Here is a 17,146-nt window from a genome sequence, read left to right on the forward strand (position 1 = left end):
CAGTTCCACTGCCAGGTGCAGTAAGAGTGGTTATCATTGTGTTTGCCTGGTTCTTGCGCCATGGTGATCAGAGGCTGTTTGAACGGCAGACAATTGTACGGCTTCGGCGTAGGGGGGTGCACCATGTCCCCTTGGGAAAAGAGAGGAGCGAATAGGACCGACTTGCGGGGGTGGTGTTGGCGACGATGTACACGCCGAAGGGAGTTGAGCCACCTTAAATTCGAGAGCGGTGACCTTGAGGTCAATAGTCTCCCTGAAATTCGCCAATGCAGTGGCTAGAGAATTCACTGCGCATTGAAGCTCCTCAAATCCCTGCTTGAAGCGCTGCTCCAGTTGTTCCATCTGATGGCTTTCTTGCGATGGGCTATCAGCCGCCTCCTCAGCCCGTCTTTTGCTACGAGGAGGGTTTTCCTCAAAAGAGTGTGAGGCTGGTGTTCCGGCTGACGATGTTGCCGGGGTACAGCTACGTTTGATCTGCGCGAGCTCGGCTTTGAGGTGCCTATTCTCGGCTAGAACCTGGTCCAGTATAGCCCTAATGCTCTGCAACTCTTCCTGTTCGTTATCTTGTTTTGCACGGATGTGGATGCCGTGTGTTTGTGCCCCTGCTCTAGCAGTTCGGGAGGCCTTTGCTGACCAGCTCACCTGCGTGGTGCAGTCTGGTGTTCCGGTGCTGCAGGGCTGCCGTAGTGGGGCTGCCTCGGCTGAATCAGGGTTCCGGTTCTTGGACTTGGAGCGGGAGTGTCGTTGAGGCTTGCTGGACTTCTCGTTGTTATACTTCTGAGACGACGAATCCACCGGAGGTAGCCGTGGGAATGAAACCGAACGGTCCCTCCGCCGTCTGGAAGAGTCTCGTTTCTGGCTGCGGGATCGTTGGCGGCGCCATTGTCGCTGCTTGAGGACGAAGGGGGTGCGATAGCGCTGTTTGCACTGCTTGTCTCCGGTTGGGTGGTCCTTTCCGCACAGGGCGCATTTTACCACGCATTCGTGCTCTTCTTCCATGGGGTTAGCAACGCCACACACGCTGCAAAATGCGTCTTCTGGCCAAGGGCACACGTCCTTCCGATGCCCCAACTTACCGCAGGCAGAGCACACCTCATGCTTTTTCTTATGTATGTAGCAGCGGTACTCCGCTCCGCGGTAATATACGAAGTAGGGCACCTTGCTCCCAGAGAAGGCTATAATGGCCGAGTTTGTCTGTCCCATCCTTCTGGCGTGGAGGGCTGTGGGGTTCCTGGAATACACAACACTCCTTGCTATGTCTTCAGGTGAGTCGTAAGGGGGAATGTTGTGGATGACCCCCTTTACGGAATATTCTGGAGGAGTCACGTAGGCTCGGGCAGCGTACGTTTTTTCGCCGATCTTGATTTGTTCAATGCGAGAGTATCTCACCGCTCTTTCGAGAAGCGCCGTGCTGATAATCACAATGTTTTGAGTCTGGTTCGCTCGGAAAATGTCAGTTGAGGCCAGTTCTTGCTCTAGGCCGGCAGCCCGTAGGATGCTGTCTCTCAAGGTAGCTTCGCTGATGCGTGCAACATTGAGACCGTCCCGCGGCCGAATCACGACTTTGATGTCGTCCTTGGGTAGGCGTGGGAATCGCGGGCGTTGAATGGGGCGATTTTGGTGCTGTGCCTTTGCCTCGTGGCTTGGTTGCGTAGCGGAGTGTGCGCTTCTGTGATCGGCGGACGGCGCGTCCGATGCATCCATGGGATGACGTGGTGAGGTGCGGCCATGCTTGCGCCCGTAACATTGGAGCCAGCCCGTGTTGTCTTCATATTCTTCTTGTGAGATGGATTCACCGGTGACCGTTGTTACCAGCCTTAGAGCTGCGCCGATGACTTGCTGCGACGTGGAAGCATCGCCCGGCGTGCTGGCCACCACTGCCGATGTGGCTTCCGCGCCGCCATGGTCCCCTGCTGCAGCTGCTGGCGCACGTGCTTGCTCCGGCATGCCGAAGCCGGCATCGGCACCGCCTCGCTTAGGCTCAGCGAAGCGGCGGTGTGGAACCCACCTTGTGCGGCCAGTAACAAGGTTTGATGGTGTCCAGATACTTGTTACTGGTCTCCCCGAGTTCCTTGTCACGTTGGGAAGGTGATTCCTTGGTTGACGAGGTCGGGTTACGGAAGTATTTGTCACTAGGACGGAAAAAAAGCGGAGCCAGTGTGAGGTGTTACTGTTCCGCGCGGCCCCCTAGCGGCGACCTTCCACAAAGATATGCATTTTCTATCACCCCTCCTTTTTTCCTTTCTTCGCAAGCAAAAAACAAACGCTTCTACGAGTTTATGTCATCCTATGCAGAGCATGCTTGTCATTGTACTATCGTCCTCGACGGCATTATTCTCATTTTCCCCGACACCTATTCCGCATACACGCTTTTTCATAGTTTGCTATTTTAAACAAATGGACACAGAAATTTGTTTATGTTGACCAGGTTTCCTGCGGGGCGCGAATTAGAGCGCGGATGATATTGTTACGGAAAGTGTGACTCCTGTCCACCCCCTGTACGCCCAGCAAGACCTTTTATGCGGTCAACCTCCGACGAGAACATGACATCACTACATTGGCCACTGCAACCCTCTCTGCGACAGCCACCCTAGCGGTACTGCTGTCTTTCTAGGGTATTATCCTGTTGCCTACAATCGATCCCCCGTCACACATATCCACGTTTCCCCAATACACCGGCACATTACGCTCAGCAGGACATGTGCAGGCAACCGCTAGTCTGCTACAATTGCGGTATGCGAGACCACATTGCTCGCACTGAAAATACGTAGCTTTATTTGCGGTAGTAGAAAATACCGGACCTTAGCCAACTCATGGCAATCAGTCACAGAGCTTCCACCACTGAAAACGAAGGTACGCAGATTTGACAGTCCGTGTGATCAAAGTTTTTTGCTTTGAAACGATATTTCATTCGGGCTAAGACACCGTGATTGTGTACCCGAAAACTATCTATTTTCCCATCCAAATAGCGTTTAGACTTCATTCAAGTTCTTCTTGAATTGGGCACTTTGTGTGTAACGAAATCAGTGGCACGAGAAACAGTAACTACTTACGATTTAGAGATGAATTGCCAAATGCCAACAAGATTAAACACGTAACTTGATTTTGACAGTTTCATGACACTTTTTATATTTCTCGCTCGTGTAGAACCGGGCTCTTGTTTTTATTTTGCTAATGTTTCAATCTTGCTTTCTTGCTCGCAGCCACCACAGATTACGAAGCACACTGTCTTGCCAAGGCCGACAGTGGGCCCTGCTTCGCTTACATTCCCATGTGGGCATTCAACGCAAAAACCTCGGTGTGTGAGAGTTTCATCTATGGAGGTTGTGATGGAAATAAAAACAGGTACACTACAATGGAAGCCTGCAACAACAAGTGCCTCAGTAAGTTACCGCACCCATGCGGGTATTTGACGTACCATCTTAACGGGGGCATTTTATCACCCATTTTGTGAACAGGTAGTCTCAGTCGGTATACATTTCAAATGGCTAACACACAATATGCAAACTAGAAAGCTTAAATGTGGCCCGTTCCGTAAGATCCAACAATGACGTTCTAGGCGTCATTGATTGAATTTTCGTCTCTGTGCAGCACACATCCCTTCTAGAGAACGAATCTGCGAGTTGTTTTTAATAAGAGAACTCGGTCGATTATAAATTACATACTTTCTTTGAATAATTGGTAAATATTTGGAGCATACCCACCGTCCCTTTAGTACACGGTTGTAACGCAGCACCATTGTAATGAAAGCTCTGAACATTGCCAAAATGCAAGCTAAACGACGTCACCGATCAATACGAACGCTTTTGAAAACCTTGGCAAAGACTTTATAAAAATTGATAAATGGTCTATTGCCCCATTGCGTCGTCATAAGATGAGCAATACAAATATTTTTGTTTTCTGTGAACTTGTTGCTTTTATGATGCTCAGGAATACTCGGTGCCAAAGCAGTTTTTAGACAATGCCGATAATTCATTTTCGAGGTAAAATAAAAGCGTAGTACGAACATTTTCGTTTTCTGTGTAGGCGTTTATGTTTATGGAGGTCAGGAACAATCAGTGGTCGTAGAAGTTTTAGTAGTTACGGTTAGTTTTTTTTATTTTAAACTAAAAATAAAAATAGACACAGTTCTTTAGGTGAGCAGTATACAGGAATGAACACAGTTATAAGCCATGGTACAATAAATTTGAATATTTTTTGAATTGTCGTTTTTTAGTTAAAATTTAGGGTAACAAGCACTGACCCAATGCCGGAAATATATATGTGGCAAATGGGACTGTAATATAAGACAAAAGTGTGTTCGAAACAGTCCGGACAGGAACAAAAGAGAAAGCGGATGGCTGTCTCTGTTTCTTTAAATGTACGCCTGTTTCACGCCCTTTCTATATTATATTCTTACAGAACTTTTGCATTGGTCACCAAGAAAATAATAATAATCATTTGCCACGACAACACCGGGATCAATGGCCATAAAAATGCAACTGTTTTGCATTCTCGTTCCATTACGAGTTCCCGGTTCACAATAGCGTGCTCCATGGGCAGCGATTCGATAGTTCCGCCATTAGGCGGCACAGTGACTTTGTATCGATATGGTACATATTGCCTTGAGTTCTCCTAATAGCCCCGGGCGTCGTCGGTATCATGTGAGACTCGAGGGGCAGTTGAGAAAATGGATTGCTCTCGGGTGTCAGAACTTTGGCTTCAACACAGTTGATCAGGATTACTGTTCTCTCGCAATCATCCGCACGTGAGTGCGCCAGGTATGTCAAGTCAATATGAAGCCACTGCCTCGCCTAACGCCAAATATACCCGGTAGTTTCCCACGGCACCTGCTTATTTTTGATCAAGTTTCCCGTATTGGAACGGAAGCGGGAAACTCCGATATTGTTTATCGATATTTTTTTATCGATAGAAAGCGGGAAACCGCGATAGTTTTTATCATTGCAAGCATGCTTAACTTACAAGATAGTATTCCATCAAAGACAGGACTCCCTAATAAATTGATTGTTAGCTTAATAATTCAAATGGATTGCCAAAAATATATGCATGCAGACCGAATACGCCCGCATCTATGACGTGGCTGCGTTTTCGACCAGGTTGGTTAATGTGTTATGAATGTTCGTATTTCCACCCGTAGAGACGCGTATTGTACGTTCACTTGACGGGTCACTCATTTGCAAACCTACAATACTTTTAGATTCTGAAACAAATAACACTGACATTACTGAAATCGTGAAGCTATTGAAGTAATCTACATATATGTGTTCTATTTTGCAGAAAAGCTGCGTGTTTTAGATGATTTTATAAGGCGTAATACATTATTAGGTGTAATAATTATATACAAGCCATGCATATATCATTTTTGCTACCATACCTAACGTGATTGATGTAGGCTTTAACGCGCCGACGCAGCGCAGGCGATGACGCGTGCCGTAGTGGAGGGCTCCGGATTTATTTTGACCACCTGGAGATCTTTAACGTGCGCCGAAATCTCGTATACGCGGGCGTTTTTACTTTTCGCCTGTACCAGAAAAGCGGCCGCCGCGCCAGGAATCGAACCCCCGACCTTGTGCTCAGCAGCGCAACGCCTTAGCCACTGAGCCACCACGGCGGGTCAACATACCCAACTTGAGTCTATTATGGTGACGTAGAAGATAGCTGGTTCTCGTACATGTTTGAACGCTAGACCAGCTCACCACCCTACAGCGACTGTGTTCGACAAGGGAGCTAGCGATAGGCAAACATTGTCGTGATATGTTATATGCTTCGTGTAACCATAGCCTCTACTGTATTAAATGGTTCATTTACATGTGTTGTTCCTCGCAAATGACTATTGCCAAAACCTCTGTCACAAGCAACCGCAAAAGACCGCTTCCAATATTGTATAAAACATTGTGTGGATAAATGTCCCATAAGGCTTGTCGATATAAAATTTATCGTTTTGTAACTTATATAGCTACGTGGAAGGATTTCCCGCTAATACGTCAGGTAGACAAACAGTAGGTAGACACATCTCTTTAGACACGTTTCTACTATACGATATAGGTCTTCATGAATTTTCTGTTTCGTAAATATGGAAGCATTCATTACAACACTTTTCTTTGCATGCAGACAAGACCAAAAGCCTGTACGTGAAGGAGAGGATCATCTCCGCCATTCGTGCCTCAAAGAAAACCTCCCTTCAAGGTAAAAAGGAGACTTATATGTTTCGTGTTAAGCAATACGTTGTTATGTCTACTTCATTTCGCTTTAGCTATTATAGAACATTGAACATAAATAGTATTCAAAACTACAGCTAAGCCCTCATAATAAGTAATGAAATGAAATAATACTGCATTAAAAGTCAGTCGTAAGTAACATATTATCAAGATATTTTCTCAAAATATTTTAAAAATTTACTTGTAAAAAACCAGGATGAATCAAAATATTGGCGTGGTACAAGGTTTTTACTAACACTTTTTGATGGTTTATTTTTTTATATCGAAGTAGCCGGCGTAAATGTAGCACTTTTAGCATTAGTGATAGCATTGCCAACAGTTTTAGTAGTAGTGGTGGCGGTAGTAGCAGTTATTTTTGTACGGTACTTGCAGTATTAGAGAAAGAGACCATTCTGAGGAGCAGTTCAAATATTCATAGTTACAGAAGAAAAGTCTCACAGCGACAATATTAGGAAACAGAAATTAGGTTAGCCCACCAAAGGTGAGCCTGATAAAAGAAAGAACAAACTAAGTGTGGGAATTGATTTCATGTAGCAATCCTATTCATGTGCCCATTGGAAGTCCATTCACACGGTCGTTTTGAACTAATCAGATAGGCATCCAGGCATTCCCACCTAGGCATTCCCACCTTCAGCTGTACAAGTTCTAGTTACGTTGCCGAGCTCTACCTAGCATGGAAATATTGGCGGGAAGGTACGATGTGTTCAACTTTTTATCACAATGAATAAAGCTTTCTAGAAAACTAAACAATTATTCATTTAAATAAGAGCTGTTTTTCTTAAACACACCACCCAAACATTACTTTATCGCAGAAATATGCAATATTTAAGAGATTTATGAACGAAACAGTAACATTTATGAAACGTACTTTGAGCATCCGTAACCATTTTTGTGGTGTCATCTTTATTGTTTCAATGATCCTTTCGCCCAGATATAACAAAGAAGGCTCTGCCAATAAATGGTGTCGTCGTAAACTTGACCGCAGATATGGGTTCTTTGTTCTCTTATTTTATTTTCTTATTTCTCGAACTTATTTTCTTTAAAAACAATATTTCAAGTGTACGAGCTCCAATTCGCGGTGAACAATAACACAGAATATTTATCTTTGCATGGGGGTGTAACGCGCCAGTTACGACAGCGTTATAATTCGGTAGGTACCTAATAAACAGCTCTGATTGTGAGCAAGGATGTCGTATTGTATCCGAATGCCAAAATAGTGCATATGACTATGTGAGTGACCGCAACACTGTTATAAACTCACAACATGGCCAGACGCCCTCTTTTCGGATCCTGGAATACGAAAAAAAAGAACAATGGTTGCTTGAATTTCTCCAAAAACCTCCATGCATCAATGCCTTTCTTCCAGTATCTACGGCTGTCTGTACAAGACAACATTCCTTCTCTACTGTGTGTGGCAAAACGATTGGGCGTTATAAAACCTTCACCGCACGTTTGCTTGCCAGGAAATGTAAAAAGACGAATGTTTGGTCCCGCGGTATTGTTGTCCTTTGGTTGTTCTGGTTGTTCCGTATATATGGTTGCCTGGTTGCCCTGGTTTTATATATGTTGTTGGTTGGTATTGTTGGTTGTTGTCGGTTGGTATATGTTGTCCTGGTTGTTCTGTATTATATGGTTTTCCGGTATTGTTGTCGCTGTGTGGGCGTGTACTTTCACCTCCCCGCGTAATCTCACGCTGTTCCTGTCCTCTCTTTGTCCTTTTACGGTAAAGTGGATGCAGACACGCCTGCTTTAGGTAAATTTTTCCGCGGTTTCATTCTGGGCGCTCTTTTTATTATGCTCTAGGTTGCGGTCCCCGATGTAGCCAAAGGCGCGAGCCATTTTCATAATTTGTATTTAAAATATTGTTTTACCGCATTTATTTTTGTTACGTGTGGGTAATAAACGCCCACGGCTTTTTGTAATTAAAGATGACATACAGCATTCATCCCATTTGGTTTTGGGGTTTGTCTCCGATTTCCCCAGTTTTGTTTCCTAATAATGCTGCCACTATCAAATACATTTTCGAGGCATAGTTGCAACAAAATATTTGGCTAGTTGAACACCTCATAGAGGAACACTTTTCGTTTGGCAATGTGGCTAAATCAAGGGGCAGCAAACAGTCTTAGGAACATATTCGTTCTTTATTAGCCCTGATGGCACTGTCTTCTTCAAACTGGTACCTAAAGGTTGAAATGTTGCAGCCCTTAAGGGAGCAGTGAAGACAAAATACATGTTGGGTTTATGAGAAAGGCTGCTTAGTCCCGATAACAATGATACCAATATCATCGCAATTTTGGAACAAATAACGGAGATGTTAAAGAAAACGTGTGAAGCAGTCGCGACCCCCTAGCTAATTTGCCGCAACTTTTCTATGACGTCACGGAACCTTAGTGCGGTGTTAGTGCGATTGGCGGCCGCCTAACTGACCTATCGCGACGACAGATGACTGGACGTCTGTAATGGGGCCTCTAGTTCCATTTGACCGCATCACGTGAATGCTAACGCGCAGTTAACGCCCTGGAAATTATATTTTATTGTTGGCCCGTATGACGTAATTCTTGCTCATAACACGTACCTTGGCGCAAAATTTGAAAGTTTTTAATTACTTCTTTTGCTTTTTTTTCGTTAAAAACATATTTTATGGCTCTAATGGAGCTGAGTGAGATACTGAATCCCAGTCCTTTCAGATTAAACGAACTTGTATTTTCCCTTCATTGCTCTTCTAAGCTATCTTTGCACTGTGGTGCTCACCAAAATTTATTAAAGGCATACCTTTGTTTGGTCTACTTGAATAAAAAATTTCGGACTGTTTTGCTTGTGTCGCCGCCTGTCTCTCGATTTAGCCACAAAGCCAACAAATATGCCTTTTTTAAGGAAATTTCTGTATAGGCTAAAAACCCTTCCAAACCACTAAACGTGGTACCGCACTTTTAGCGAGCCTTCTTCAGTAAAATGTTACCTATTTCTGAACCAATCTATCACCACGTAGTGGAATTGCGCAGTTTTGTTTATTTTCATATTAGATGGTCGCATCATATCTGCGAATAAAAGGCGTTAAAGCAATATGAAGACAGAAAATACAAAAAAATCTCACGTCGCCCATGTTTGCAGCCCGCATTTCAAGCCCAACCCTCAAAGGAATTGAACACGTCTATACTTCATTTCTTGTTTGAGTGGTGACGAGTGGACGAAAGCTTCAGAGCGGAGCGATGAAAAAAGAGACGCATATATGTTGATTAGTACGGCAAGAGAATATCGAATTAGAGCATATTTGCAAGCGAAATTGGCAAATTCAAAGCCCACGGTTTTGCCGTTCGCCCACATAGCGACCCTCGAATGCAGTATTGATAATTTTGCAAATATTATAAACCACAAACTTTGCTGGTCGAACAAAAATGTCCTAGGGTAAAACTTGCTAGGTTAAAAAGTTAACTTTAAAAAATTAGTCAGCTGTATTTAAAGCCTGTTTAAAAATACCGTGCTGATCAATTTCATGGCCATTCGTATTTCAATTTATTCAGCATGACGCTTGTTCTGTGTAGCTACACTATAAAAATATTACAATTCATAATTTGTGGAGTTTACTGAGCTGTTGATTTTTGATAGTTTCAAAAATAACACTAAACAACGCGTTATAAAGAGTAAAAAAAATACATGTTTCGATACTTCAAAATACGTCTACCTTGCGGACAATTGAGGCTAAATGGGAGGAAAAGCTGTCGTGTGCTCATACTTCATCAAGACCTCAGTCAGTCTTACCAGCAGACCTGACGCAGAAGATATACAACGGGATACTATTTTGAAACGCCTCGTCCTCCCGATATGAATAAATTGCGAAGGACAAATAGTCGCATAAATCCTCCGTGAGTAATATATTTGAAATCTTTTGAGATTGCCGAACATTTGTTGAAGCAGTGTCCGAAACATATGAATCCCCATCAACTTTCTCAGTGTTGCAAATATACGACTTCAAAAATGCGCTGACGATTACAGTGTTCCCTAAAGCAAAATTTGTACGCAGACAGAACTGCAGTCCTCTCGGTCGCGACGCATATCTGATGCGTCTGAGAAGTTATCACGTGATGAGGGAACGCACGATACATCATGCTACTGTCCTGTTATCTGGTAGCGCGTCCCAGCCACCGGCGACCATTTTGCTGCAAATCCTGAGCCGAAAAGTTGTTGGTTGGTGCGAATGAGTTGAGTGCGGTGGGGTAATGCGGGGTTCCGGAGGACACTCTGGCAGTGAGCTGCGCTTGGGTACTGGCGGTGGAGGAGGCGATAGTGAAGTACGATCTCCCAGTAATGCAGGAGCAGTGCGAGGCTACCAGCAGGGGGGGCAACGCGTGTAGGCGTAGATGAAGCGCTGGCCCTGTCCAGTATTTCGCGAGCACCTACGTTCGCCACCTCATAGCGCCTACGCCGGGTAGGCTGGAGTCCACAACCTCGATTGGGAGATGGGCGGTTACAATTTTCAGGGCTAGTGGAGAACTGTTGCCCCGGAGAAACAGCCGGACGGCTGTCTGCGAGTCAGAGAGGACGGGGGGGGGGGGGGGGGTGTAGCGTGGGGCAAGCGTGGCGGCAATGACGCCGCCTCTGCCGTCGTCGTCAGGGTTGATGCCCGAGTGAGGACAGTGATGCCCGATGGCGGCAACGCGGTGGGCGTTGCCGCCATCCATCACTGGTGGTTTTGGGACGGAGCGGCGTTGGTGTAGAGGGTGCGGGACGTTGGGGGGTGTTCGCGAGAGTGTGCGCTGCTCAGGCATGACGGTGAGCTGCAATTTATGGGGGATGTATATATGTCTACGGAGAAGGCGAACTTTAACGTGTGCGCAGATGCGAGCTAGTAGGGGGGTTGGAGGAGTAGGGGTTGGGGGGAGCGTGGTGTTTATAGCTTCGAGGATGTAGTGCCTTGTGGGAGTTGAGGCTAGCCGCGTGAGTTGGAATGTGTGGTAGCCTGCGTGCGCGCGTGCACATCGCGGGGTCCGTGCGTTCCGGTAACTAATACTCCAATGCGGATTTTGAACATCCCGGGAAAGAATGCGGGCATGCCCGCCGCGGCTGGCATAGCGTGTGGTAGCCGCTATGCTAAACGCAGCTGAATCTACATTCATCAAAAAATATCTTTCATCAACTTTGTCACCTTGCAATTTTCTGTTTATTGGTAGAGCGTTTGATAATAGCACACTATTTTACGACCAATTTCTTCTGAAGTAGAATAACCTTAGCAGCCATTCATGTGCTTTGCAATTTTAAAAAGCCGAGGTTTTCACATAACACCGCTGTTTTCAATACTACTGCATCTGCAGCCTTCAGCAGAATCACGGAATTTTCCCCGGGTCTTACGGATGTTCTATTTTCATGCGCCTGCGAAGCTTGTCTACGGGGTTATTATGCAATGCACAAACTCATCCGTACAAGCTACTCATTTTCAACAATACAGCACGTTCTGGAACTGTTGGTGCTAAATGTGCCATACCATTCCCGCCGTTTTCAAAATTACATTTACTTTTTTCATGATCTCAACCAGTTGTTATCAGGAGGCATGTTTTCTCTTTATACCAATAGCAAGTCTGTTCTAACTTCCGCAAAGCTTCCTTATTTATTTCAATTTTTCCTATGATACTCTGCTAGAGTCAATGCCTCAGTTGTGTTAATAGATTGGACAACTTAGCCTTAATTAGGCCTAAGGTGCCTGTATGTTTGATAATTTAGGCAGGATTATTACGGCGGCGTGTGCGGGATTGGTATCGAAGTGTATCAGCGCATGAATTGTACTTCTTACGGTGCGTCGTATACTTAGCAGATTTCAGAATCACCGAGTTTTATGATGTGCTATCCTAATTTTAACAATTTGAACTACTTGTTTTGTAAATGTATCCCTTCAAGTTTACTATGAATCACCACTTTCTTACGTGCTTTATTTACCATACACCATCTGCTGATTTTATTACGGCATTGTTTTGGCTACTGTAGTGTAGGCATAGGCTGTGTTTTTTTTTCATATACTCTAGTTTTTATACTCTCTTGACTTGTCTCTTAGTGAATGCACGCTTGGTTTATTTTTTGGTAATTTGTACCGTCCTATTGCAGATCACCACGAAGAATTATTTTCAGCATTCTGTAATAACTCATAACTAACTGGCTTAGCTGCGATATTTGCGACAGGATACCTAGATTTCCGCATCGTACTAGCTGAATGTCTCGTCCATGTTCATTCGAAATTTTATGAGGCGCGCAAAGTCTTCAGTTTTTCTTTATGGTTGTACTTTGAAGTGTGCCTGTGTGCTTGTAAGTTTACGTGTGTGTGTGTATGTGTGTCAGCGTGCCTGTGTTCGTGTGTGTGTTCTTGCATGTGTGTGTGTGTGTGCGTGCGTGTGTGCGTGCGTGTGCATGTGAGCGTGTATGTAGTGTGTGTGCGTACGTGTGCCAGCGTGCGTGTGTTCGTTCGTGTGTTTCTGTGTGTGCGTGTGCGTGCGTGTGTGCGCGCGCGCGTGTGTGTGTGTGTGTGTGTGTGTGTGTGTGTGTGTGTGTGTGTGTGTGTGTGTGTGTGTGTGTGTGTGTGTGTGTGTGTGTGTGTGTGTGTGTGTGTGTGTGTGTGTGTGTGTGTGTGTGTGTGTGTGTGTGTGTGTGTGTGTGTGTGTGTGTGTGTGTGTGTGTGTGTGTGTGTGTGCCGTAATAGTTGGTTCATGTTAAGGTTTCGCCGCCTGGGCGTGCGTTCCGCCCTGGAATTTACGCTGTTATTGTTCACTCGCAGTGCGCGAAAATCCGGTGTGTTACCTTCCGAAGGAGATCGGACCTTGCTTCGGGTACTTCCCTCGCTTCTACTACAACTCTACCTACGAGCGCTGCGAAAAGTTTATCTATGGTGGATGTCGTGGCAACGACAACAACTTCAACACAGTAGAGGAGTGCCAGAACACCTGCAAAAGTGAGTAGGGAGTTTGTTTGTCCTGATGTATTGTTAGCTATTCAGGTTCAAATAACGTGCTACGGCTGTTTTTCGCTAGATATACATTTTTTCTGTTGAAGGGGTCAGGGTTGCGCTGGCTTCTGCAGTTTGAAAATAAATGGCTTGTAACGTCCTTCGCTTCAATGTCAGCGTTACTAACAACACAGGTCCCTGTCTTGAAAAACGCAGTGAGAAATGGCAAAACGGCCGCCTAATAAAAAGATTACTCCATTCATTCTACACTCTTGAAAACGCACGTGCGCGTCTTAACAAAGATGCCCGGAATTGATTTTAGATTTTATGTACATTCTATGCCGCAGGTTCAACATAATACCATGAAAGATATGTTGAAACTGTTTCATATCTGACGTATAAAATATGCCTATATCTATATCACTAAACCATCAACAGTTGGACGCTCTGTAATGTAATTTTGAGCGTGCAAAAAGTCGAGTTGGGGCCTATTACATGGATTCCTATAACACCGCATTGCATTGTAAGCCATACCAGTTAATGTCAAATGGTAATACAAAAGTATGGGCACCTAGTGGGAAAGAATTGTCACAAAAGTCAAAGAATGTAAGTTTATGGTATTAAAATATCAGAAAACTGGAACATAGATAACACTAACGTTTGCTTTGAAATTTTGGTATATTTCGCGTGTAGGTGACTGATGTTAACAAGCGGTGGATAGCTAAACATAAAATCAATGTTAACTAGCGCAAAGATGTTTTGGCACGTGTGTGACCTTCGCAATGTCGGAAAAATGATGTGGAAAGTTTGATCAAGTTGGAAAAAACTATACATTAATTAGTTCACGTGTTCGATCAGATACGTTGTTACGCTGGTTTTATATTATAAATTTAGAAAGATGCTTCGAAACTTTTCTAAAAAATACACTGCGTTGTAGCATTCTAATAACAGAACCGGTTCTCCTAAAACCAGAAATTCACCTCTGCACTTTATTTTTTCGCGACTCAGAGAAAGCCCATTGATATTGAATATGCAACACTTTCGAACACACCATAATAAATTATGCTACTACGCCACCAAGAAAGTGTCAGAATTTGTATTTATAAATCAAAGTGACAGAAAATATTTTGTTATATAGTACATGTGCAGCGTTCTCTACTTGGGCACGCCTGGAGGAAGTTTCATGAGCAAGTCTAAACCATTCTGTACTTCCCTATTGCTCACGGGTTTTGTGCTGCAGGAGGACAAGGCAATGTCAACACAAAGCTGACGGTAAATTACAAAATTGTGATCTTTTTTCGTAGATACTACCCGCGTCCAAACGCTTGAAGATGTGGAGGCCGTTAGATATCCCTTGATCCAAAGTAAGTAACACACGAACCAGTATTAATTTATTGATTGATTGATTGATTGATTGATTGATTGATTGATTGATTGATTGATTGATTGATTGATTGATTGTGGGAATGGGGGTTAACGCTCCGACGCTCCGCAAGTGATTAGGGGCGCCGTAGTGGAAGGCTCTTGATTAATTTTGAACACCTGGGGGTATTTAACGTGCACCGAAATCGCAAACACACAGACGCCTTTGTTTTTCGCCTCCACAAGAACAGCGGCCGCCACGGTCGGGAATCTAACCCGCTTCCTTGAACTCAGCAGCTCAAAGCAAGCAATAGCGGGAATCAAGCTTCACTTGGCCTTTCATCATAAAGACTGCTTGGCTTCAAAAGCAAGAGAGCGCATACGGTTTAAAATGGGGTTCAAAATACTTTTCGGGAAAAAATATTTATTGGTTTATTTCGTGTTTCCAAAACAAATTATTAAAAATGTTTAAATAACAAAAAATAAAACCATAACATATGTAAAAACTATGCTTAACCCTTCAGGTTTTCGAAACAATGGTTCACAGTTTTTATATTTTAGGACACGATGGCGCCTCGAAGCGGATGACTTCAAATTTTACATGAGCTTGAGTATTTTGTACACACTAATTGGCTGTGAGCCGCTCTATTTACTTTTTATGTGTTTCTTGTTAGCCATGTGGTAATTGAGGAAGCAGCCTAAGAAGGTAGAAACAATGCTATATTAGTAAAGCTCCAAATAAGAATCCTTAGACTTTCATGTTCGGATCCAAGAACGCTGTAGATAACTGAGCTTAAAGAGCCCCGATCGACCTAACTATGACGCCCTTACAGCTTTATAAAAAAGTGGCTTGCAAATACATATCGCAAGTGCAGTATTTCGTCTCTTTGTTATAAGTAATCGTGAGTGTTTTAATACTGTACAGAAACGATGTTATATCAGTGGATATATAAAAACCTGTTTTACCTTGGCGTCCGTTCGGTTTGAAGTACAAATGGGCCACTTTTGTAACAACCATCACCAAGCCATCTTTATGTATGTCTTCTCCGCTGAACGTTTGTTTCTATTAGTGACTATTCTATTCTATTTCTGTTAGTGACTATTTCTATTTGTTTTTTAGTGACTATTTGTTTCTATTAGTGACTTGTCAGCGTTCGACATTATTACAAAATAAATATTTTACCCTACCTTTGTAGCTAATGTCCTTAAAGGCGTAGACGTCTCGATTAATGCTGGAGCCTAGGCATGCGCACTGCGGGTCAGCTGTTGTGACAAAGAACGAACTTGGAGGAAGTAAACACACGATTGCGTGTTCCGTGGGAGCAGAAACACTTGTTCAATTGCTGCACTACATCCATCATAAAAGTTAAATAGCCGTTTATATACATCGGGAAATGAGGGGCTCGGTGAATGAAGACAAAAAATAAGGGTTGGCAGTCAAGAAAACCTCGGAAAGCAAAGGGGAGGTTGTGGTGGGTCATAGAAACAGATGAAGAATTTTTTCAGTCAGAAAGAAGGTGGTGGGAAAATGCCCGCCGGTTGGGATCCGTACCCACGACCTCCAGAATTCCGGTCTGGTGCACAACCTCCCCTTTTTTTCGAGGTTTTCTTGACTGCCAACCCTTATTTTGATATATATATAAGCCTGCACACTTGAAGCTGCAAGTCTTCTCTTGGCAAAAAATTTTCTGTGAGTGTATCGGCTATGCAAAGACGAACCAATACCGCAGGCGTATCCCCTGCTCTTATACGGAACTGCTGATAACGCCCGGACAGGACGCGACAGTTATACGGACGCGCACGTAAAGACATGTTTCGTATGTTCAGTTTTTCTCTCTACTACTGAGCAATGTTGAAAATCAAAATGACATTTTTTTTTTCAGCGACCACGCCTTCTGTCTGCACTTTGGATAAGGTTGTCGGACCTTGTAGGGGATTTTTCCCTCGCTACTACTACAACGCAACGACTGGCACATGCGAATCGTTTATCTACGGTGGTTGCCAGGGCAACGGCAACAACTTTGTGACTCAAGAGCTGTGCTTGAAGACGTGCAAGCCCCAAACCAACGTACTTCCTCGTGCATAAGAACCATGTTGGCTGAGAACTATTCGTTCTAAATGGAGTAAAGTTACTATACCAGGTCTATCAGGGCACGTGGCCGAAGTAAAATTCGAAAAGCAAGCCATATTAATAATAGGGCAAATTGAGCATTTATACAGTCTTCTTACCTGCCTAAACAAGTGCAAAATATATTTTGCAGCAAAATAACCACAGAGTCGAAGAACTATTACCTTTCGGAAAATATATTTACTGTTGATACCAGCGAACAATAAAAGAAAATAAATTTGGCCAATAAAGGTTCATGTATTGTCTTCTCATTTTGCTTATTTGACAAAACAACGCTGCCTGCTTAAAATTTCCTGTAGCGTAAGCGAAAAATTACCAACCAACCACTTTTTGTTGCTGTTTTCTTCCCTTTTCTGAGCTGTAGCATTTGTGTTTCCACGTTACCCGCAATCTCCAACCTGGTAGCGCCGGTTTGACGAAACTTTTCATAAGTAACAATGTTTGCCGAACATTCGCGAACCGCCCCGGCTTCTAGTATATGTTTCGCAGATCACTGTCACTGGGTTTATATTT

The 17,146-nt window shown here is 43.9% G+C and overlaps 1 protein-coding gene across 3 annotated transcripts in view; it reads left to right on the forward strand.

Annotated features, from left to right (window-relative positions):
• The window catches only part of LOC144164411 (carboxypeptidase inhibitor SmCI-like), a 30,424-nt gene extending 13,544 nt beyond the window's left edge, over nt 1-16,880 (forward strand). For all 3 annotated transcript variants that reach the window (XM_077694935.1, XM_077694936.1, XM_077694937.1), the window contains 5 exons: nt 3,204-3,383; nt 6,112-6,186; nt 12,976-13,149; nt 14,448-14,507; nt 16,389-16,880. In XM_077694935.1, the coding sequence (XP_077551061.1) occupies nt 3,204-3,383; nt 6,112-6,186; nt 12,976-13,149; nt 14,448-14,507; nt 16,389-16,591 (692 nt within the window). In that variant the 3' untranslated portion in view covers nt 16,592-16,880. The remainder of the gene's footprint in view (nt 1-3,203; nt 3,384-6,111; nt 6,187-12,975; nt 13,150-14,447; nt 14,508-16,388) is intronic.
• The last annotated feature ends 266 nt before the right edge of the window (nt 16,881-17,146 follow it).

The sequence above is a fragment of the Haemaphysalis longicornis genome, unplaced genomic scaffold (genome assembly GCF_048455015.1).
Source record: "Haemaphysalis longicornis isolate Haplotype H1 unplaced genomic scaffold, Haemaphysalis longicornis Haplotype H1 scaffold_13, whole genome shotgun sequence".
NCBI lineage: Eukaryota > Metazoa > Arthropoda > Arachnida > Ixodida > Ixodidae > Haemaphysalis > Haemaphysalis longicornis.